This window comes from Ornithorhynchus anatinus, chromosome 2 (genome assembly GCF_004115215.2).
Source record: "Ornithorhynchus anatinus isolate Pmale09 chromosome 2, mOrnAna1.pri.v4, whole genome shotgun sequence".
NCBI classification, from domain to species: Eukaryota; Metazoa; Chordata; class Mammalia; order Monotremata; family Ornithorhynchidae; genus Ornithorhynchus; species Ornithorhynchus anatinus.
The window spans coordinates 169,618,357-169,641,649 of record NC_041729.1 but is presented as its reverse complement, the minus strand read 5'-3'; the positions used below and the strand labels follow the sequence as shown (position 1 = coordinate 169,641,649).

Genomic DNA, 23,293 nt, shown 5'->3' with positions numbered 1-23,293 from the left:
AAGGGGAACAAGTATAAATTCCCGTTTTACAGATGAGGGAACAGAGAGAACACAGAGAAGTCCAGGGACTGGCCCAAGGTCACACAGCAGACAAGTCAGGGGGCTGGAATTAGAACTCAGGCTCTAAATTCTAACACTCGGGCCCGGGCTCTTTCCACTAGGCCTCACTGCTCCTCCATGGCACTGAGATATTTTAACTGAATTTCTATACTTCATTTACATTTGTATTTGTCAATGATTATTCAAATATTGATCTGTACATTGATATTCTTCTGTTTCATCCTGACACGACTGTTCTGCTTCCTCCTTATGACTTGGTTCTCCTCCAGTTTTCACTCCCTGCGAGTCAATTTTGTCATTCTCTCTCTCCTTGAGTCCAGCAAGCGTGTCTCTTATTACTGACATATTTGCCCCAAGGCTGAGTGCAATGGCTAACAAGTCTATTTATATTTTATATTTATATTAAACATATGTTTTTTAATACATGTAAAATCTATTACTCATATCTATATTAATGTCTGTCTCCCCCTCTAGACTGTAAGCTCACTGTGGGCAGGGAATATGTCTACCAACTCTGTTCTATTGCATTCTACACTTCAAACACTTCATTGCATTCAAACACTTATGGAAGGCCCAACTCCGCCAGGAGGCCTTCCTTGACTAAGCCCTCCTTTCCTCCTCTCCTACTCCCTTCTGCGTCACCCTGACTTACTCCCATCCTTCATTCCCCTCTACTAGCCCCACAGCACTTATGTCCATATCTGTAATTGATTTATTTCTACTCATGTCTGCCTCCCCCTCTAGACTGTCAGCTGGTTGTGGGCAGGGAATGTGTGTTTTTACTGTTCTATTGTCCTCTCCCCAGCACCTAGTACAGTACTCTGCACACGGTAATAATAATGATAATAATAGTGGTATTTGTTAAGTGCTTACTATATGCCAGGCACCACTCTAAGTGCTGGGGTAGATACAAGATAATCGTATTGGACCCAGTCTCTGTCCCACACGGGGCTCCCAGTCTCAATCCCCAGTTTACAGATGAGGGACCTGAGGCCCAGAGAAGTGAAGTGACTTGTCCAAGGTCACCCAGCAGACAAGAGGTGGAGCCGGGATTAGAACTCATGACCTTCTGACTCCCAGGCCTGTGCTCTATCCGTTACTCCATGCTGCCGCCTGTGCCTGCCATTTTGGGATAATTATAATGATAATAACTACTGTGGTATTTGTTGAACCCTTGACTATGTACCAAGCACTGTACTAAGTGCTGGGGTGGATCCAAGCAAAACGGATTGGACACAGTGTCTGTCCTGAATAGGACTCACAGTCTTAATCCCCATTATATAGATGAGGTAACTGAGGTCCAGAGAAGTGAAATGACTTGCCCAAGGCCACACAGAAGAAAAGTGTCAGAGCTAGGTTTAGAACACATGACCTTCTGACTCCCAGGTCTGGGTTCTCTCCATTACTCCATGCTGCCATCTGTGCCTACCATTTTGGAATGGAAATTGCGGGTAGGGTAGGAACTTGGCCAAAGTCACTGTGGATCAGGGATTAGAACCCAGGTCCCCCAACTCTCAGGTCCATGCTCTATCCAATGCTGCTAGACTTATATGGGTAGGAGTCTGGGGGAGAGGACAGGGCAGTGGTTCCCTGGGGAGCAAGGGTGGGGTTTTCCCAGAGGAAGCCCCTAATTTGGGGGGTTTAGATGAACTTCTGCACGACCTCATGACCTTTCTCAGCTGGAATGGCACATCCACATCCTTTTGAACGGGAGGGCGGCCATCTTTCCCCGCCTCAGGGAGACCAGACGTCTGAACCCGACCCTGCTTTAAACCGAGCACGTTTCACATCTCAGATGTTCGGGTAACGTTCTTTGCTTCTTTTCATTTACTGGAACCACAAGGGAATCAATGCCAGACGGGTCCGAGCCTTTTTCTAACGAGGAACTGTTGGGAGTGAGAGAGATTCTTGTTTCTGCCATCTACATTGCTCGGTATTTGAGCCCAGACAAAAACACGCCTCAATCTAAGAATGTTCTCACGAACAGAGTGACGGCCAACGGAGCCCATGCGTAAGGCCACCATTCTGACGGATGCTGACTGCGTTCTCTGGATCCTGGGATATTCACGGAGTGTCCTCCGGGGCATTTTGGAGGAGGAAAGGATGAAACGAAGAATTTGTTTTAATCCTGTCTGACACATCTAGGAAAAAAATGTCCTTCCACCAGACTATCCAGCTGCCCTCCACAGAGCCAGCTATTGCAACGGCCAACTAAGTTCTATCATCACTGAAAGCACGTTCTGGCCTCCTGGTTTCACTTCCTCATCTCTGAAATCTCTTTCATGGGAACACTTTTCCCCAGAAGACTCGGACACTGCTTTTCTCTGCGCCTCCCTAACCCCCCCAAAACTGGTTTTCTCAGACTCCCCTTCCTCTGGGTCCCAGGACCCTAGCTTCCTAAATTGCTCTACTTTTAAGGGGCTTAGGCAGCAGCTTTCGTTGGGTCTGGGTAGTCAAGGGTTAAAGGCTGGGGTGGTGACAAGAGTTGGGTCTAGAAAGTCAAGGGTTAAAGGGCCTCGGCCAGTGGCCGGAGTTGGGTCTAGAAAAGCAGCATGGCCTAGTGGCTAGAGCCGGGGCCTGGCAGTCAGAAGGTCATGGGTTCTAATCCCTGCTCCAACACTTTCACCTCTGTGTGACCTTGGGCAAGTCACTTTGCTTTTCTGGGCCTCAGTTTCCTCATCTGCAAAGTGGGGATTGAGACTGTGGGCCCCACGTGGAACAGGGACTGTGTCCAACACGATTTGCTTGTATCTACCCCGGCGCTTGGTACTGTGCCTGGCACAGAGTAAGCACTTAACAAATACCGTAATTAACAAATATTGTAACTATTAGAAAGTCATCGGTTAAAGGGGCTTGGGCAGCGACTGGAACTGGGTGTAGAAATCAAGGGTTAAAAGGGGTTGGGCGGTGGCTGGAGCTGGGGTGGGGGAGTCAGAGGTTAAAAAGGGTTGGGCGGTGGATGTAGCTGGACCCCAGCGAGCAGTGGGCCGGGGGGTGGGTGAGGAGTTGAAGTAGGAGGCTGGGGACTCCTCCCTTGGGCAGGACCCCCAGACCCAGAGACCCCTGCTCGGATCCACAACCGACCCTTCCCCTACCTCTGCCCTGTAGGGGATGCTGGAAGGATCAGGAGCAGCGCAGGCTAGTGAATAGAGCCCTGGCCTGAGAGGCAGAGGACCTGGGTTAATAATAATAATGTTGGTATTTGTTAAGCGCTTACTATGTGCCGAGCACTGTTCTAAGCGCTGGGGTAGACATAGGGGAATCAGGTTGTCCCACGTGGGGCTCACAGTCTTAATCCCCATTTTACAGATGAGGGAACTGAGGCACAGAGAAGTTAAGTGACTTGCCCACAGTCACACAGCCGACAAGTGGCAGAGCTGGGATTCGAACTCATGAGCCCTGACTCCAAAGCCCGTGCTCTTTCCACTGAGCCACGCTGCTTCTCTGTTAATTCCGGTTCTAATCCCGGCTCCGCAGCGTGTCCGCTGTGTGATCTGGGACATGTCGCTTCACTTCTCTGGGTCTCAGTTTTCTCGTCTGCAAAATGGGGATTCAATCCCTCTGCTTCCTCCTACTAGACTGTGAGCCCCAAGCGAGAGCACAGGATCTCGTATCCATCCCGGCACTTACTACAAAGTTTGATACGTAGCGACTGACTAAGAAATACAATTATTGTTCTTATTGTTATTACCATTTTTATGATGATGATTCGGGGGAGCTAGTATGTAGCTGGAGAGCTGTTTAGCCTAAATTCTATCAACTGCCCTGTGTCTCTGACTCCTTTAATAATTATAATAATAATGATGGTATTTGTTAAGCACTTACCATGTGCCAAACACTGTTCTAAGCACTGGGATAGATACAAGGTAATCAGGTTGTCCCACGTGGGTCTCACAGTCCTAATCCTCATTTTAAAGATGAGGTAACTGAGGCACAGAGAAGCTAAGTGACTTGCCCAAAGTCACATAGCTGACAAGTGGTAGAGCCGGGATTAGAACCCACGGCCTCTGACACCCGAGCCCGGGTTCTTTTCACTAAGTCACGCTGCTTCTCGCCCTGTCCGTATACTTTAGCCTGTCCATATACTTCCCCTTTTAATTTAACAATCATCCGCCTTCCCCACTACTTCTCTAATTATTTAATACATTCAGATTTTCCAAAGAGACTCTTTAGGTTCCCTAGGTCTTCCACTGGACAATGCAATTTGATGAACTGGGCACCGGAGAACTCTTGACCACTGACTTTGAAGTGCTCCATCAGCTTGCTCCCATGACACCCCAGCTCACTCTCATCATTTTTCTCAGGATAAGCTTCTCGCAGCACCCTCTGACCTCTTGCTCACACCCTTCCTCCAACCTGTGATTCCCCCATCCACCTTCACCCCTCAAAGCTTCCCTACCCACCAGCCTCACAACTTCCCTTCCGAGCCTGTTGATGTTGGTTTCACCATGCTGATAGATGGGCCAGGCGTGCTATGCTGCCATTTGGGGGTGAGGGAGGGCAAATTCAGGAGAAAGAAATGAAAGCTGACCCACTAGTCATACTTCATAAAACAGCAAAGAAACTGGGGAAGACCAGCCAGGCTTCCCGTTGACCTGGGACCAGTCACTTAACATCTCTGGGAGTCAGTATCCTCATCTGTATAATAGGCCCAAGTCTTCCTCCCTCCCTCTTAAACTGTGAGCTTTATGGGCATGTGACCACTATGTTTCTGCCCCAGTGTTTCTCACAATTCTCAGCACCTAGTGAAACTCGTATAGAATGCCATGATTATAAAATAACCACACTGATGACTTTTTCTGAGATTGTGAGACTTTTGAGGAGCATCAGTGCTGAAGGAATTTGGTTTGGGAAATTGGGATCAAATGGTGGTGGGAAAAAAACCACCGTGCAGAGGATCGATGGATGAATCGATGGTATGTATACCTGATTAAGCCCTTATTTCCTCTTCTCTCTCCCTCTTCCACCTCGCTCTTGCACTTGGATTCACTCCCGTTTTTCACCCCTCCCTGAGCTCCTCTTTAGTTCCATTTCTAAAGAGGTTCCACTATCTGATGCATCTGTTGCCAACCCTCCACACCAACCTCCCCCAGCTCCACTTCCCTTTCTTCTTAGATTGTGCCTCTATTGACAGCCAAGGACCATGCCTGTCACCCTTGCATTTCTTCTCAGGGCAGGCGGAATAGAGCCCTTGGCACACAGTGTTAGTCAGTCAATTATATTTACTGAGTACATATTGGGTACTGAGCACTGTACCAAGCACTGCGGAGAGTACACATTACCTGTCCACCACAAGCTTACAGTCTAGAGGGAGACACAGACATTAATACAAATTACAGAAATAAGTGATTAATAAAAACTAATGCTCATGTTAGCGCAGTCTAAGGGGGAGGGAAAACAAGAATCAAATCCCCATTTCACAGATGAGGAAACTGAGGCCCAGAGAAATGAAGCGATTTGCCCAAGGTTTCCAACAGGCCAGTGGCAGAACTGGGGTTAGAACACAGTTCCCCTGATTTCCAGTCTGTGCTCTTTCCACTAGGCCACGCTGCTTCTCTAATAATAATAATGATGATAATTGTGGTATTTGTTAAGCACTTACTATGTGTCAGGCACTGTATCAAGTGTTGGGGTGGATACAAGCAAATCGGGTTGGACATAGTCCTTGTTCCATGTGGCGTTCATAGTCTCAATCCCCATTTTACCGATGAGATAACTGAGGCCCGGAGAAGTGAAGTCATTTGCCTGAGGCCACACAGCAAACAAGTGGTGGAGCCAGGATTGGAACCCTTAACCTACTGACTCCCAGGCCCATGCTCTATCCAGTAAGCCATGCTGTTTCTAGCACCCTTGATCCAGCTCTTCTGATTTCATACTCCGAAACTGCCAAGATGGCCGACTGTAGGGACTGTAGGGACGAAAAACTTGAAATATTCTCACATGCTCATGAGAGAGGCGCGTTCCCAGGTGAAGCCACCCAACCAGTCTTACTTGGATTCCGAGCGCTGAGGACGGCGGAGTCGCCTCGAAGGTCTTGGAAGAACCTGGGCCACGGTGCGTCCCCGAGACCAGAGTCTCTCTACGGCGATGACCCCAACCGGAGCGTTGGGGAAGGCCGCCCCGGTGGGCAGACTCCAACGTTCGGACCCGCCCGGAAAGAAGGGAGGAGAGATGGGGAGCTTGGTGGGCACAGCCCCGCGGGATGGGATCGGTTAAAACCTTTGAGATTTTTCCTCGCATCCGGAGGCCAGACTGAGCTCCACGTGATCAGGTGCTCTCAGCGGGAGAAAGAAGAGGCCGGTCGTTTGCTCGACACTTGGTTCCTGGAGAGTGAAGCTCTGGGGAGGCAGAGAGGGTAACGGCAGTTTGGAAGGGAATTGGATAGGATGGCCCTTTGGTCTCCGCTTCCGTGAAGCTTCTGGGTCCCTCTGGATGGACACCAAAGCCCTGGCGGCAGGGGCAGGGCAGGGGAGGGGTGGCCCGATTTAACCCTGGAGGGCCCAGGCCTGGCGATGACTCTCGGCTGCTCTGGCCAGAGCAGTTGTTCAGCCTGAAGAAACTCGCCTACCTCTCCCAATCCCAAGCCAACCCTGGCTCGCGCTCCCCGGGGCTCCTTGGAGAGAGGTCTCAAGAACCTGACGCCTGATTTTAAACCTTAAGCCGGGCCTGGGCCGGTGGCTCCACGCTTCAACTACCCAGGAGTGCCTGGCTGCAGATTGGGGAAAATCCATTTTTGCTGGCAAAGAGGCTTATTAGGTTCCCTGTGGTCCAGACCTCCAGCTGAGCTGTCACAGGGGGAAGATGGCTAAGTAGGCCATAGGTTGCTCGCTTGAGCTGGGCCTGTCTGCCCACAGATGAGGCTGATAGTCTGGCACCAGGGTGGGCACTGCCCAGGGATTACTGGAAAGTCCAGGGGCTGAGCCCTCTCCCAATGACCAGAGAGCAATTAAACCCTCACCTCACCACCCTGGCCTGAGCTGACAGCACACACCTCAAAAGCTTTATAATAATGATAATAATAATAAAAATTAAATCAACTGTGGTATTTGTTAAGCGCTTACTATGTGCCAGGCACCGGACTAAGCCCTGGGGTAGATGCGAGCAAATTGGGTTGGACACAGTCCCTGTCCCACATGGAGCTCACAATCTCAGTCCCCATTTTACAGAGGAGGGGACTGAGGCCCGGAGAAGTGAAGTGATTTGACCTTGGGCAAGCAGCCAAGTGGCAGAGCTGGGATGAGAACCCAAGTCCTACTGACTCCCTAGTCTATGCTCTATCCATTAGGCCATGCTGCTTCTAGTTTCCCAGCTTGAAGACCCCCTCCCATCCGATCCTTGGGAGGTCACAATATTATTCTATTTATTTTATTAATGGTGTTTATATCTACAATTCTATTTATTTATACTGATGCTATTGATTCCTGTCTACTTGTTTTGTTTTACTGTCCATCTCCCCCCTTCTAGACTGTGAGCCCGTTGTTGGGTAGGGATCATCTCTATCTGTTGCCAAATTGTATTTTCCAAGTGCCCATCTCCCCCTTTTAGACTGTGAGCCCGTTGTCGGGTAGGGATCGTCTCTACCTGTTGTCAAATTGTATTTTCCAAGTGCTTAGTACAGTTTTTTTCCCACAGTAAGCACTCAGTGAATACGATTGAATGAATGAGTGAACGAAAATCACAGCCCACATATCCTGCCCTCATGAAGCTCACCGTCTTGTAGCACACTGTGCTAAGTGCTTGTGAAACAAGACCAGATGCTTTATTGACTCCTATGCCCATAGGGTCAACTGTTTCAGACTTTTAACTTCCTCCTCAAGCCCCCATCTCTGCCACCCCCATCTCTTGCTCCTGATTACCTCACAATGTACTGCATCCCCAAAATCAAAGCCATCAGGTATGATTTCCCTAAAATCTCTCCCAGCTCCTCTCCATCTTTTCCCGCAGGATCTCAAGAGAACTCCCACCTCCTCTCAAAATCAACCCCTTCCTCCTCCACCTTTCATCCCATCCCTTCCCATCTTTTTGAAACACCTGCCCCCTCCCTTCTGCCCTCCCTGACTACCACGGTTAACGATTCGCTCTCCACTGATTCCTTCCCCACTGCTTTCAAGCAGGCCCACGTATCCCTAAAAGACCCTCATCGGCCTTGGACACTGTGGACCGCTCCCTTCTCCCGGAAGGATTCAACCTTGACTTCACTGACGCTGTCCTCTCCTGGTTCACCTCCCATATCTTGGGCTCCTTCTTTAATGTCCGCCTCCCCCTGGAGACCTGAGGCCAGGGACTGTGTCTATGTCCTGCATTCTCCAAAGCACTCAGTACAGCGCTCTACATTCAATTCAATAGTATTTATTGTGCGCTTACTATGTGCAGAGCACTGTACTAAGCGCTTGGAATGAACAAGTCGGCAACAGATAGAGACGGTCCCTGCCCTTTGACGGGCTTACGGTCTATACAGTCTACATCGAGTAAGTGCTCTATAAATAACATACATCGCCTGGTCGATAAACCAAACTACTGGTCCCTGCTCTCGGTTTACAGTCCACAGTCAATCACTCAATCAAGGGTATTTATTGGGTGCTTGCTGTGTGCAGTGAGCTGCGCTTAGTGATCGGGAAAGTACAATTCAGTAGAATCGGTAGACGCGATTCCCACGTCACCCTGACTTGCTCCCTTTGCTCTTCCCCCCTCCCATATCTGTCATTTTATTTATTTGCGCTGATGTCTGACTCCCCCACTCTAGGCTGTAAACCCTTTGTGGACAGAGAATATGACTGTATATTGTACTGTACTCTCCCAAGCGCTTAGTACAGTGCTCTGCACACAGTAAACACTCAATAAATACAATTGAATGAATAAAAGGAGCTTCCAATTTAGTTCTCAAAAGCAGTGTTGACGCACCGTATCTGATAAGAGTGATTAACGACGCAACGACGCTTCTCTTCGTTTTTCTTTCCCTTGGTAAGTGGGAGCCGGTCTCTTCTGAACCGAGTCTGTAAATTCAGATTCAAACTTGGAATAACAGGACAAACTTTTCAGTTTTGGCCCACATTTTTGACCTTTAAGACAGCCTATGCTCAAGTGTTTTCTAACACTCGCCTCAATGGTTTTACTTGTCCCCTTGAGATTTGGCTTGGGGAGGAGGATTGGGGAGTTTTGGAAGGAAGGGTAAAGAAGATCATTCCTCCGATGGCTCTGTAGCTGTTTTGGCTATTGCCAATCCATTCAGTCCCTTCCCTATAATTATTATTATTATTATAATGTTGGTATTTGTTAAGCACTTACTATGTACAGAGCACTTTTCTAAGCGCTGGGGTAGACACAGGGGAATCAGGTTGTCCCACGTGGGGCTCCCAGTCTTCATCCCCATTTTACAGATGAGGTAACTGAGACACAAAGAAGTGAAGTGACTTGCCCAGAGTCACACAGCTGACAAGTGGCAGATCCGGGATTCGAACCCATGACTATAACTCCAGCCTACAGGCGGAGGCCAGTATTGGGTAGTGTAGCCTAGTGGATACAGCATGGGCCTGGGAGTCAGAAAGACCTTTCATACATTCAATCGATCGTATTGATTGAGCACTTACTGTGTGCAGAGCACTGTACTAAGCACTCAATTCAGCAACAAAGAGACAATCCCTACCCAACACCGTGCTCACAGTCTAAAAGGGGGTAGACAGACAACAAAAAAAAGCAAAACAAGTAGACAGGCATCTATAGCATCAATATAAAGACCTGTGTTCTAATCCAGGTTCCGCCACTCGTCTGCTGTGTGACCTTGGGCAAGTCACTTCACTTCTCCATGCTTCATCTCCCTCATCTGTAAAATAAAGATGAAGGTTGTGAGCTCCATGTGGGACGGGGACTGTGTCCAGCCTGATTTGCTGTACCATCCCAGTGCTTAGTACAGTGCCTGGCACAGAGTCAGTGCTTAACAAATACCAAATGCCATTAGGGTACAAGACCCTCTCTTCTCTCGTCTTTCAATGTCCAGTGGCTGACTGGGCCCCCACCTTAGTACCAGTAATAATAATTGTGGCATTTAAGTGCTCATTCTATGCTATGCACTGTACTAAACACTCGGGTAGATACAAGCAAATTGGTTAGGACACAGTCCCTGTCCCCCAAGGGGCTCACAATCTTAATCCCCATTTTACAGATGAGGTCACTGAGGTACAGGGAAGTAAATTGACTTGCCCGAGATCACCCAGCAGACAAGCGGCGGAGCCAGGACTAGAACCCAGGTCCTTCTGACTCCCAAACCTGTGCTCTATCCACTAGGCAAGGCCACTTCCATGTTATCTCTGCCTGGAACCCTATAAATGTTGAACAAATACCACACAAATCCTAGTATCTGTGGCCTCTGATTTTTCCAAGCATTTTAACCAACCTGGTAAAATGTTCACTGCTGATCTTTGCTATATTTTTATTTCTAATTTCAGGTTCTAACCCATTACTGGATTGAAATCAGAAAACAGAACATGTTTTCTAGTAAAAGAGGCTAATTACAGAAAAATAACCTTCTTTAATTTTTTGAAACAAGTTTCATGTGACCTACAAAATGGCAAAAATAATCCCATGGATATTTTAAAATTCTCAATGCTGAAAAGAAACTGCTTTTGTAGGTTAACTCTGGAAACCTTTTCAGCAACCGGTAGAGGAGACAAATCTCCCAACCAACTCTCTTTTCTCCAGGACGTTACTTAAAGCCAATTACTTGCTTCTCCTTTGGGAATTAAATGGATTGAGCCTTTGCTTTCTTGCTTATTAGATGTTTACATTCTTAAAGGAGGTTTACTTCATTTGCTGGATTTTCCTTCCAAAACCTTGTTTCATACTTCCAAATCTCAATCCTTCTTCAGATCTCAATTGCCAGAAAATGTTCATGTGCGTTTCCTAAATAAGAATATGAAATAGTATTGCAACTACTCACCCTCACAGAGTGAAAACAAAATCATTTCAGAAAATGAAAGAAAGCTGGATTTTGAAAATTCCTCATGCCACTGAGGGCCAAAAGATTGGGGATGAGGTATGATAATAATAATAATGATGATATTTGTTAAGCGCTTACTATGTGCCAAGCAGTGTTCTAAGCACTGGAGGAAATACAAAGTAATCTGGTTGTCCCACATGGGGATCGCAGTCTTAATCCCCATTTTACAGATGAGGTAACTGAGGCACAGAGAAGTTAAGTGACTTGCCCAAAGTGACATAGCTGACAAGCGGGGTTTTGGCGTGATAGTGTGAAGAGGAAACGTGTTTACCTGTTTTTCCCAGAATGTCCTCAAAATAGTGTTTTGTTTCTGACTCCTAGAACGCTATCTTGAGAGCAAAGGTCACCCACACGCTCAAACTTAACTGGAAGGAATGCATTCATTTAACTTGGACACATTATTCAATCCAGTTTGGTCTCTCAAAAACTTTTGAAAAAACCTGCCTGAAACCCTGGAGAATTTGCAAAGTTTCAAGAGACTACATTACTATTTGACTGCTTTCTGTGAAGCGGAATGGAAAGGAGATCAAGAATTCTCAGAGCAGGGCATTAAATCATCCTGGAAGAGAACCTACAGGTAATGACTAATGGAATCCAGTCAAGAAGACCCTCTCTGCAATCCAGCTATTTTCTAAGCTTCTTCAACCAATCAATTGTATTCATTGAACGCTTTGGGTGCAGAACAGTGCACTAAGCACTTGGGCAAGGAACGTAGACTCTACAATCTCTAGACTATAAGCTCGTTAAGGGTAGGGAACCTGTCTGCTAATTCTGTTGTAATGAACTCTCCCAAGCTCTTAGTACAGTGCTTTCCACATAGTAAGCACTTAATAAATACCACTGATTAATTGCTTGGGAGAGTTTGATTTAACAGGGTAGGTAGACAAGTCCCCTGCCCACAGAGAGCTCATGGTTTAACTCCATGTCTCCCATTATTATCATTATTCCTTTTGAAACCGCAAACTTGTCTGTGTTTTTCTTTGAACATTTAGTGAGAATATCTGATCAAGTTGCATGCTTTTTGATAATAATAATAATAATAATGTTGGTATTTGTTAAGCGCTTACTTTTGATCGTTTGGTGTTGCTGCTATTAACGTTGGCTGCAGCAGATAATCAAGGGGCCTATTATGAACTGCAAAAAACAGTTCGGAATGTGCAAATATATATAGGCAGCACAGCCTAGAGGAGAGAGGATTGAACTGGGAGGTTCAGTTCACATGGTAAGTGCTCAGTAAATACGATTGATTGACTGAGAGGCAAAGACCAGCTACCATCAGCTGCTGCCCACGGATGCTAGATTCACTGAGCCTTAATTCCACCCAGGGGAAAACACGGGACTAATCTTAATGCTTATCACAGTACCTGGGCAAATAAGAAGCGCTTAGCAAATACCGCAAATATTATTATTATTATTCCTGGGGAAGCCATATGCCATGCAAACCTACAGTCTTATTTATTTTCTGCACAATGCTAAGCAAGCCTACCCTGTTCCAAGCACGGGGGGGGGTCGGGGGGGGAATACACAGTCACTTAAAAATGACCCCGATTAATTGCTTGATTAGGGATGGACTTTAGCTCACCTGGCTCTTTTCGGATCTGCTCCTATTGACAGATAATACCACCATCAATAACTTTAAATGTGAACAGATGATATTGAATGCCCACTGTGAGCCGAGCACTGTATTAAGTGCTCTGGTGCAGCTTGTGGGAAGGCAACAGACATATGTTCACGAGGGCCTTTTTAAGTCAGCCCATCAATCATATTTCTTGAGCGCTTACTATGTGCAGAGCACTGTACTAAGGACTTGGGAAACAGTGTAACAACAGACATTCCCCGCCCACAGTGAGCTCATGTTCCAGAGATTACAGTTTAAACTTACATTTTAAGACCGTCAGCCCCACGTGGGACAGGGACCGTGTCCAACTCGATTTCATTGGATCTGCCCCAGTGCTTAGTACAGTGCCTGGCACATGGTAAGTGCTTAACAAATACCAGCTCCTCTTCTCCCTCTACTTCCTCTACCACGCCTTCGCCTCTCCGCAGCTTAACCCTCTTTTCCCCCCATTTCCCCCTGCTCCTCCTCCTCTCCCTTCCCATCCCCTCAGCACTGTACTCATCTGCTCAACTGTATATATTTATTACCCTATTTATTTTGTTAATGAAATGTACATCGCCTCGATTCTAGTTAGTTGCCATTGTTTTTACGAGATGTTCTTCCCCTTGATTCTATTTATCGCCATTGTTCTCGTCTGTCCGTCTCCCCCGATCAGACCGTAAGCCCGTCAAACGGCAGGGACTGTCTCTATCTGTTGCCGACTTGTTCATTCCAAGCGCTTAGTATAGTGCTCTGCACATAGTAAGCGCGCAATAAATACTATTGAATGAATGAATGAATGTGATTATTCCTGGCTCGGAAGCCCCTTGAAGACATGGAACACGCATGCGTTTCATAACTGGTGTGCCCTCCCAAGCTTTACGCGCAGTGCTCTACACACGTTAGGCACTGAAGAAACAGTTCTTTTGATTAGTTTGATCATGGTTGGTGGAGACTTTTCCTCTTTCATGAACAAATCGCAAGAAAACAAAAACAAGAAAAGGACAAAGTGTGTGCCGAACTGCAAGGTTAGAAACAGCATGGCCTAATAATAATCATAATAATGTTGGTATTTGTTAAGCGCTTACTATGTGCAGAGCACTGTTCTAAGCGCTGGGGTAGATACAGGGTCATCAAGTTGTCCCACCTGAGGCTCACAGTTAAGATGAGGTAACTGAGGCACAGAGAAGTTAAGTGATTTGCCCACAGTCACACAGCTGACAAGTGGCAGAGCCGGGAGTCAAACCCATGACCTCTGACTTCCAAGCCCAGGCTCTTTCCACTGAGCCACGCTGCTTCCCCTAGTGGATAGAGCCCGGGCCTGGGAGTCAGAAGGACCTGTGTTCTCATCCCCGCTCCACCACTTGTCTGCTGGGTGACCTTGGGCAAGTCATTTCACTTCTCTGGGCCTCAGTTATCTCACTCCGTAAAACGGAGTTTGAGATTGTGAACCCCAGGTGGGACAGGGACTGTGTCCAACCTGATTTGCTTGTATCCACACAAGCACTCAGTACAGTGCCTGGCACATAATAAGTGCTTAACAAATTCCACAATTACTACCACTATTACTACTACTACTAGGGGAAGTAGCGTGGCTCAGTGGAAAGAGCCTGGGCTTCGGAGTCAGAGGTCATGAGTTCGACTCCCGGCTCTCCCACTTGTCGGCTGGGTGACTGTGGGCAAGTCACTTAACTTCTCTGTGCCTCAGTTACCTCATCTGTAAAATGGGGATTAACTGTGAGCCTCACGTGGGACAACCTGATGACCCTGTATCTACCCCAGGGCTTAGAACAGTGCTCTGCACATAGTAAGCGCTTAACAGATACCAACATTATTATTACTATTATTATTCATAATAGAACACATCCTCCTCTCCCTTCGGCTCATTTTTCTGGTCAACCAAAGCGTAACAAAAACAGAGTTCAAATAATCACTCTATGAGACAGGATACCACAGAATTCTATTTATGTTGTACAGTTGTCTTCACATTGCAACATCCACATTATTCATTTGTGACCAATAATTCTAGTAATTTTGAATATATATTTACTATATTATACATATTACCAAGAGGCACTTCCAGTAATTCTGGCCAAAGGGAGCTTCAGTATAGTGTCTAAGTTACAAAACAGTAAAAATAAATAATGTTTCTCTAAAAGATTTTTTTTCTGTACAGAATCTATTTTGTACAAAACATTTATCGGCCATTAACTAAATCACTTAACAAATACTTGTGAAGGGAATATATTAAGTATTGCTACATGTATTAAGTGCAAGATACTAGTGAAAGGAAAAGGTTTATTCCATCCGTGAGAGATCATCACCTAAAGGATACAAGGCATTGTTCGTGGAGTGCTTTGCTAGGTGGAACCGTTTGTTACCCTACTGACAATACAGCAATATAAATTAATGTACACGCTAAAGAGTGAGGACAATACCGGGTTAAAAACTGGCAAGTACAGACCTGAAAATATGGCCTTTCTGTATTGCCACTTTGGTTGGCAGTTTCTTTAAATTTAAATATTGCTTTTCAGGGGCTCCAAGCCGAACAACCCACAGGGAAACCTCCCACCCGAGCTTCGGGGTTCCAGGGCCACAGAGCCCAAGGGAAGCCTCCGTTCCCCAGCTCCGAGCGCCGATTCCTACTTCGCCGGCCCAGAGGGTGGCTCCCAACCCGGTCCTCCGAGAAGCTCCCGGCACCGCTGGCTTTTACGGCCTGGTTCCGGGAAGACCCGGAGAAGAGGAAGAGCGGGAAGGAGCATTCCTGGGAGCCATCGTGTGACTCCCCACCTCTCCTCTATCCTTTTCCCCCGACCCGTCCCAATGACTGACAAGCACCAAATCTCACTTGGGGAGAAAAAATGACGAGGGGCTCTACAAAAGAAGAACTGTCTGACCGAGGACCCAATTGCTATCGATTTCCAGTGCTCGGCACGGCAAAGATGATTTCTCTTGGCGCCCAAGGAGAAGCTCCTTTCCCAAATGAAAACCAACTGCCACCCATTCGACAGTCAAGGCAACAGGCAAGCAAAGATAAGCTACAGTGTAAATCACATTCCCCCATGCAAACGCTGTACATCGGTTATAAAAATCAGCCTTAGGATTCAGTAAGTAACGATCACCAACTATATACTGGCAAAGCCAAACCCCCCGCACCCCGGCCCCCGCCGAAAGAAGAGCGGTCCTAAAGGGGGCTCGGATTCTTCGAAGAGAACTGCTGTGCAGTCCCGGGTTACTGGTTGTAAATAACCGAGGAAATCCTGCAGCGGGGGAGGGGGAGACCCTCCTTCTCCCCACCAGTTAGATCCAAGCCCGGTGGGGTCACAGACGGCTCCGTGTTTTCACATTCAAGAGATGGGTTAGAAAGTTGACGTGGGATGAGTGAAATGGCCTGCGTGGAGAGATCCCCTGCTTCAAAGCAAAATGGGGGCTTCTCATTCAGGAACTGTGAAGCAGCGTTCTCCATAGTCCAGGAAGACCCAGTTCTATCCGTGGGACTCTTCAGCCCCTTGTGCGCCCGAGGAATATTGAACTGATTGGGCTTCTTTGGTCTGGGGGGAAGGCTGAGGAGGCCCTGAGAAGGCTCGCCTGATTGTCTGGGCCCGGCACTCTTCATTCCCAGACCTTACATTCCTCTCATCTTCTCTCCCCTTCCCAGCCCTGAAAGCGCTTCCTTTGCTCTTCAATCCCAGCAGGTGAACCCTTAAACTACCTACCGCTGCTTACCCTCACGATGACGTAAAATGATTTTTGTCCTTACCGTCATCTTGAGGGGGATTTCTGCTCACTAGGTTTTAGCCCGATCGGGATGGCGTTCCTGAAAATATAACGACTGCATCAAAACAGTACAGCATTTCTCTTTTAAAAACCCAGTGGGTTAGAGCTACGTAAAAAAGATTTTGCCACCGGTGACTTCAATTTCCCAAATAAATCATTTTGACCGGAGCAACTGGCTGACATTTGATGGCAAAAGGGGTACGGTGGAGGGTAGAAACCCGTGGTGTGTCTGTCTTGAGGTTTGTTCCAGATTGTGATGGCCTAACTGGGGAAATCCGGGACATGGTTCCAATGGGGTAAGGAAGAAAGGGTTGGGGGCGGGGCAGGGGGAAGGCTTAGAAGAGCAAGGGGAGATAGAAATTGGGTGCGTTCCTTAATTTTATATTCCTCAGTGGGCACCTCTAACACCACATGATAAATTGGGAGGGTTCACTTCTCTTTGAGTTGGGAAGATTGGTCTACCCACTTTGAGGTCAGAAATCTCCATTCTCATAACGACCTCTACACGGGATAGTATTTTTAAAGTGGCGGGACCAGGACATTTCAATTCAATTTTCCGATCTATTGCTGGACAGTGGATTTTATATTTCTTCTCCACAGTCCATCCATGCGAAGAGACAACTGTCCTTGATCGAAGTTCCTTTGGGAATACGCAAAATATATATAATGATGTCACTCCAAATATTTACCAGGCCCACCTTACTATTTTTCTTTTTCCTGAGGTAGGTAGGATCTTGGCAAAACACCAAACACCGTCTTCTCCCTCCAATATTTCAATTCTCTTTCGGATTTCTCAACGCTCTGTGTAACGGATTCCGTGGATTTCAAGAGATGAGGCGTTTCTACTGAGGAGGATGTTGGGAACCCACCTAGATCAGTTCTAGGATGACAAGTCATAGTGACAAATGGCCCTGTCTCACAACAGTAGGGATCTACTGAACAGCTCCACGTTGCTTGTGCTTGGATCCGAACCGTTTGGCCGATGGCTTCCGATTTTAAATAAAAATGGAAAATGGACAGAGGAGCAAACATCTCCAGCACCTGTGGAGTGCCGCCATTACCTGGGTTTCCTCTCTCAGTACTGCATCCCGGGGAGGGCTCTGAGGTAGGCGGCTTCCGAATGTCCTGCTCGGAGGAGCAGCTGGTCAGGTTTTGGGTTAAAGACCCAGACTTGTGTATAAAGTGCGGCTCTGGGACTGCCATCCAGGGCGTGTTTGTCCTAGGAAAAAGAATCTCTCGTGGGGATGGCATTTTCCACATCTTCCTCGGTCATCCCTGACCGCCAGGCCTTCAAGCGAGTTCACCGGAGTTGGACGTCAATCGTGTTCAAGTTACGGTCACCGAACCGACGTTCAGAGTGGAACTTGGAGCTGACGGTCCCTGACTTGCACCAATCTTGGTAACCGCTTGGTTTTCCATAATGCATCTCAAGTCAAAGTAGCCCCTTGGCTGAGCATTTCATGACCCTTTCATTGCAGACGTACTTCTAGAACCAAGGAAAAGAGTTCACCCAGGTGGTCGAAGCTGCCTTGGCAGTTGATGTGTTTTTGTTGCCAAAAGACAACTAGATGAGGCCCCCGGACAAAAACACCTTCAAAACCGAACCCTTCCTGCACTGGGGACCACAAGGGCCATCGGCACAGATTCTAGCTGATGCATGGCCCCCGATGCTTACCTTAACAACTCCCTTCTGGTTCCAAAGTTTCCCATGGTGAATAGAGAGCATTCTCCAAGTGATAGAAAAGCAACCAGAAATCAGAGATTTTTGCTAGAATAGTTTCTTCCCTCAAAGCCCCGTAGCTGGGTATCGTTGGGAGCTCTTCCTTGCAAGTGGGCAATGTCTCCCAAATGGTTTTCAACTCTTTGCTTGGTTAAGAAAAATAGCGGAGGGTGAATGATAGCCAGACCAAAGGCCCTCCTCAGAACCATCTGCCCAACGGTCGCCTGGGGGGAGGGCAGAACTGGAGAAAGAAAAACTGGGAATTAGAACAGATTCGGTCTAACGGCCATATGACGATTCAGGGATCAGTTGGGAGTGGAAGCTGAAGGAAGAGTTCGAGTAAAAAAACCGGTGGTTACAGGAGTATTCTTTTTGGGTAAGCGATCGCCTCAGATTAAAGGTTTGATTTTTGAAGAATACGTGAGTCTCTTCATGACCTAGGTTTTATTTTCTTTTTTCATTCTTCGCCAGACCAGCAGATCGGAGTTCACCTTCCTCTGCAAGTTCTTGACTTTGCAGGGAATTCTAAGGCCGAGAAGGAGGTTGGAAGCCTGGAATGGGGAGAGTGGGAAACAACAGGATTTTATATCAACATCTGCCGCTACCATATTGGAAGATGAATGTCGCTGATGCAGCACCACCGGTTGAGACGTTAGGCTTGATTGTCTTTGGGGACTGGTTAGGGAAGCCAGTCCCAAGGAAAGGAAACAGCCCCTGGGGACTGTATTTCCGAGGGTTTTTCTTAGCTGGGTGAAGAGCCTCCTTCCTCCTCCCACTAAGACAGATTCTGCTTTAGCTACTGGCTTTCTCATCTTCTTCTGGGATCATTTATTGGGTCCACAAAAAAATCTACCACTGAAAGTTCAAACACCATTCGAGGAAATGGGGGGGAGTCTCGTGACTGGCTGACGGTGGAAACCAAGGTGTTACACAGTGGCCCGTCCCTTGGGTGGCAATCATAAGAGATGGGGTCTGCTCGGCAGGGGCTATCGGTCACTCAGTATTCAGAACCCAGGTTCGAAGTTAACCGGCAAAACCCGTTCTCACTGTCTCCCACCTTGGTTTCCAGAACGTCCTTTTTCCAGAGCTGGGCGGGCATGCTTTCATTTCCAAGACCTGAGTTTGTCTCATGGAACGCACAGATTAGGCTTGAATGAAGAGCAGAGGACAGTCTCCGGAGCGCCAGAGGAGGCAGCTGGGAACGGATGCGTAGATAATGCTCGGTGACATCGACCAAAAAAGGGTGAAGAGAGTCTTTTTCATCAGCAAATCCCTGGGCCCGCTGGAACACCGCCCTCGATGCACACGTCTGTCATCTGGCTGTGCCATCTCTGAGAGGGCACCTCTTCTTCTCCAGGGAATCTTTCCGTGTCTCTGAAATCTTGCCACACTGCGATGGAGCTGGGGGAATGCAGAATTTAAATCGACAGGGTTCCAGCGGCCGTCACTCCAAGTCTGGGTTTGAAGCCAGTCTGGGGGGGATCGGGGTTCAGAAGGGGGTGTCTCTCCTCGGCGGATCCCCCGTGGGCCTCACACCTCAAACGAGGCCTTCCGATCCTGCAGGGACAAAGGAACTACTGCCTTCCAGCAGCGACTCCTCCCCTACCCCAACCGGCACAGCTCCTTCGCCGCTCCCCACTCCTACCCCATCCCCAAACTCCCTCAGCCTCCACCACGTGGGGAAATCCGCCAGTGACGATCGTGTTTTATGTGGCCAGTCCAGGAAACGGTCAGAGGTGGGAGCGCCCTACCGCTCCTCAAAACCTGCATCAGGGGAAGAACGATTCAAGCCCCTGGGATAAAAGGAATGGAAAACTGTGGGATCTGTGCAAATGTGAAGTGCCAGGTGCCTGGAAGAAATTCAAAACCATCAGAGCTCACACCACTAAGGGCCGGTCTCGAAAGGCATTCTGGTTGTTTAGATGCCTGCTTCTCTCCCCATTTGCTAGGAAGGCAGGTGAGAAACCAGTATGTCATGCTGCTACGTACCGACTTCTGCGTCGGGAATCCTCTCGGTTCAGAGGTCGGTTTGGGCATTCAAGCAGAAAGGTCCTTTTGCAGGAAGCTAAGGAGTTGTGAAACTCTCTCTTCTTGACAAAAACCGAGGGGGTGAGGGCAAGTTAGCAATACCAAACCCAAAGGGCATAGTCTCACTATTCAGAGGAAGTTCAGGAGGTCTGCATGTTACGACAGCGAGGGCAATATGCTAAAATAGTGGGAAAGGGCACCATAAAAATTACATTTTGGATGAGCTGCAACTGTCTTCCTACCTGACAAAATTTAATTCAAATCCCTCTTACAGACAGAACGTCCTGGGAAATCCTGTCCATATTTTACTAAAACACCTGGCCCATCAGTCCAAAAATACTACACTGGATCAACGCACCAATTCCTCGCCCCTGAAATGGAGAATGTAGATTTAGTGGCTGCCCCCGAAATCTCGGCAAGATGCTCCCCACTTTACTATCTGAGCCTGGAGATGGCTACGATGTATAAGAATAGAGATCGCAAAAGAATAACTTTACAATAGATGCGTCCCTTTCTCATAGCCTCTCCGGCCCTTCCCCGGAACAGAGTTGACTATCTACAGGAACCGATAAAACATTTCTGCATATTTACAAGACAACGAATCCCTGTCAAATATCATATCGTGAAATCAAACGTGGAAAGCGAGGATCGACTTTTTAAATAGGGGTTTGGCTCACAGCAGAAACACACGTGGGATGAAAGAGTCTCTCCAGCTGAGGCACGGGCTCCACGCCAAAGCGGACAAGTCATGACGACACCCCGGCTCCTCGGTGGCGGCGGCGGGGTGGGGGCCAGTTTGCCGCTCACCTGGCTCCTCTCCGGACTGAGTGCCTCTGAGGGGTGGCTGTCCCCTGGACCCCAACCCGGGCTCACCAGTCCCCGGGCCAGGAGGCCTCCGCTCCAAGGACTCTGGGAAATCAGGTCCTGACAACTCCCTTCTGTGGCCCGATGCTGAAAACTGAGAAAATGGCCTCCTTGGCGACGGGCGTGGAGAAGGCACGGCTGGGACGGGGTGACCGGTGTGAAATCTGGCCCCGGGACTCTCGCCTTTGAGGCCGTTTCCAGACATCCTCCCGGTCCGAGGCCCGGTCGGGGCCGGCCTCCTCCTTAGACGAGTGACAAAGCTGTTCCTTAAACCCATAAGTCAGGTACGTATGCCCCGACACCTGACGAGTAAGGAGAAGGGGCCTGTATTCCCAGGGGTTTTTGCAGTCAGTGGGAGAAAGAACCCTCCCAGAGGTGCCGTCTCAGTAGTGCTCATCTCCGGACCTCTGTTGGGAGTCGGCCGGGATGCCGACTCGGGGGAGAAGTTCCCCGCGGTTGGAAAGACGGAGCTCCGACGGAAGGGATGGAGCCGCCGCTGCCGGGGCAACTTCCTTTCGATCTGTCCGATCTGTTCGCTTGAAATGAGTCACGTGCTACAGTGCTGTGCTAATTGGGTACGTATTCCAACTCCACTGATCTAACCACACGCAAGCGGGCACACATCCGCCCATACACACACACTGCACACCCAATCATTCACCCCCCTGCCCACACCCACATCCATGCCAACACAAATCGTTGGCAGGATGCATCAGGATTCCCATCGACCTTGCAAATTTCATCCTTCAGTAGGGAGGGCAAAGGCGACTTAGTTGTGGTACCTGACGGTTAACTGTGAATCAGACCGTCCGCCCAACTTCCTTGTACGACAGCGATAGTTATCTGCCTTTGTAGTTAAATCCAAGAAATGTGGGGTGACAAATCCCCTCTGTGTGTGTGTGTGTGTGTGTGTGTTTGCACACGTACGGGTGTGAGTGCCGTGTGCGGGAAAGGGGTCGGAAGTGATCCCGGCCCACCCCACAACCATGGGCACGTAGAGATCCAGATTCTTCTCATCTTCGAAAGGTCCCTAGAAGCCGGTGTCGAAACAATGTACCTCACTGTAAAAAATATGAAGAATAATAATAAAACGAAGGAAAAAGAGACAGGTGGAACAGCTGCAGGTGCAATGATCCCGTATTTCTACAGTGTCGTGTCTAGATTTTGTGCTGGCTTGTAGGACGGTCCGGGGGCGGGTCCATCCGGCCCGGGGCCCACTCCCACTCGGGGCCGTGGTCACTGGGCCGGCTGGGCAGCGGTACTCTCCTCTCCCCGGCCTCTCCCTCTGTCTTCATCCTCCTCCGTGATGGCTTGGATGGTTTCCGCCGGTTGGGCCGGGCCCGCGGCGTCCGGTCCGCCCTTACCCCGGCCCCCGGCCCCGCTCAGGCGTTGCTCTCTCTCGATCTCCTGCTTCCACATCTTGTGGTTCTGCAGCAGGTGCTGCGTGATCTGGCAGTGAATTTTCCTCCTCTGGAACTTTGGCTTTCCTGAAAAACACCACCGGCCGATCAATCTATCCATCGGACTAGAGAGGCGATTTGCTAGGTCCCTCTAGACTGTGAGTCATTAAGGATAATATTAATAATTATGGTATTTGTTAAGTGCTTACTCTGTACCAAGCACTGTTCTAAGCTCCGCGGTAGATAAAAGGTGGTCAGGCTGTCCTGTGTGGGACTCACAGTCTTAATCAGAGAGGTAGAGTGGCTTAGTGGAAAGAGGACGGGCTTGGGAGTCAGAGGTTGTGAGTTTTAATCCTGGCTCTGCCACTTGTCAGCTGGGTGACTTTAGGCAAATCACTTCACTTCTCTGTGTCTCAGTTACCTCATCTGCAAAATGGGAATTAAGACTGTGATCCCCATGTGGGACAACCTGCTAGCCTTTTATCTTTCCCAGCATTTAGAACAGTGCTTGGCACATAGTAAGTGCTTAACAAATACCATTATCATTATTATTATTAATAATAATCCCCATTTTACATATGAGTTAACTGAGGCACAGAGAAGTTAAGTGGCTTGCCCAAGGTCACAGAGCAGACAAATGGTAAATGTGTCTGTTCATTGTTATACTGTACTCTCCCAAGCGGTTAGTACATTTGCTCTGCACACAGTAAGTACTCAATAAATACAAATGAATGAAGTGAATGGATGCATAATAATAATGTTGGTATTTGTTAAGCGCTTACTTTGTGCAGAGCACTGTTCTAAGCGCTGGGTTAGACACAGGGTAATCAGGTTGTCCCACATGAGGCTCACAG

General features: G+C 48.2%; 1 protein-coding gene across 3 annotated transcripts in view; it reads right to left on the bottom strand.

Moving 5' to 3' along the window:
* Nucleotides 1-14,598: 14,598 nt before the first annotated feature.
* Nucleotides 14,599-23,293, bottom strand: part of PDE3A (phosphodiesterase 3A) — a 298,794-nt gene continuing 290,099 nt past the window's right edge. For all 3 annotated transcript variants that reach the window (XM_029052392.1, XM_029052378.2, XM_029052387.2), the window contains exon 16: nt 14,599-22,526. In XM_029052392.1, coding sequence (XP_028908225.1) covers nt 22,276-22,526 — 251 coding nt within the window. In that variant the 3' untranslated portion in view covers nt 14,599-22,275. The remainder of the gene's footprint in view (nt 22,527-23,293) is intronic.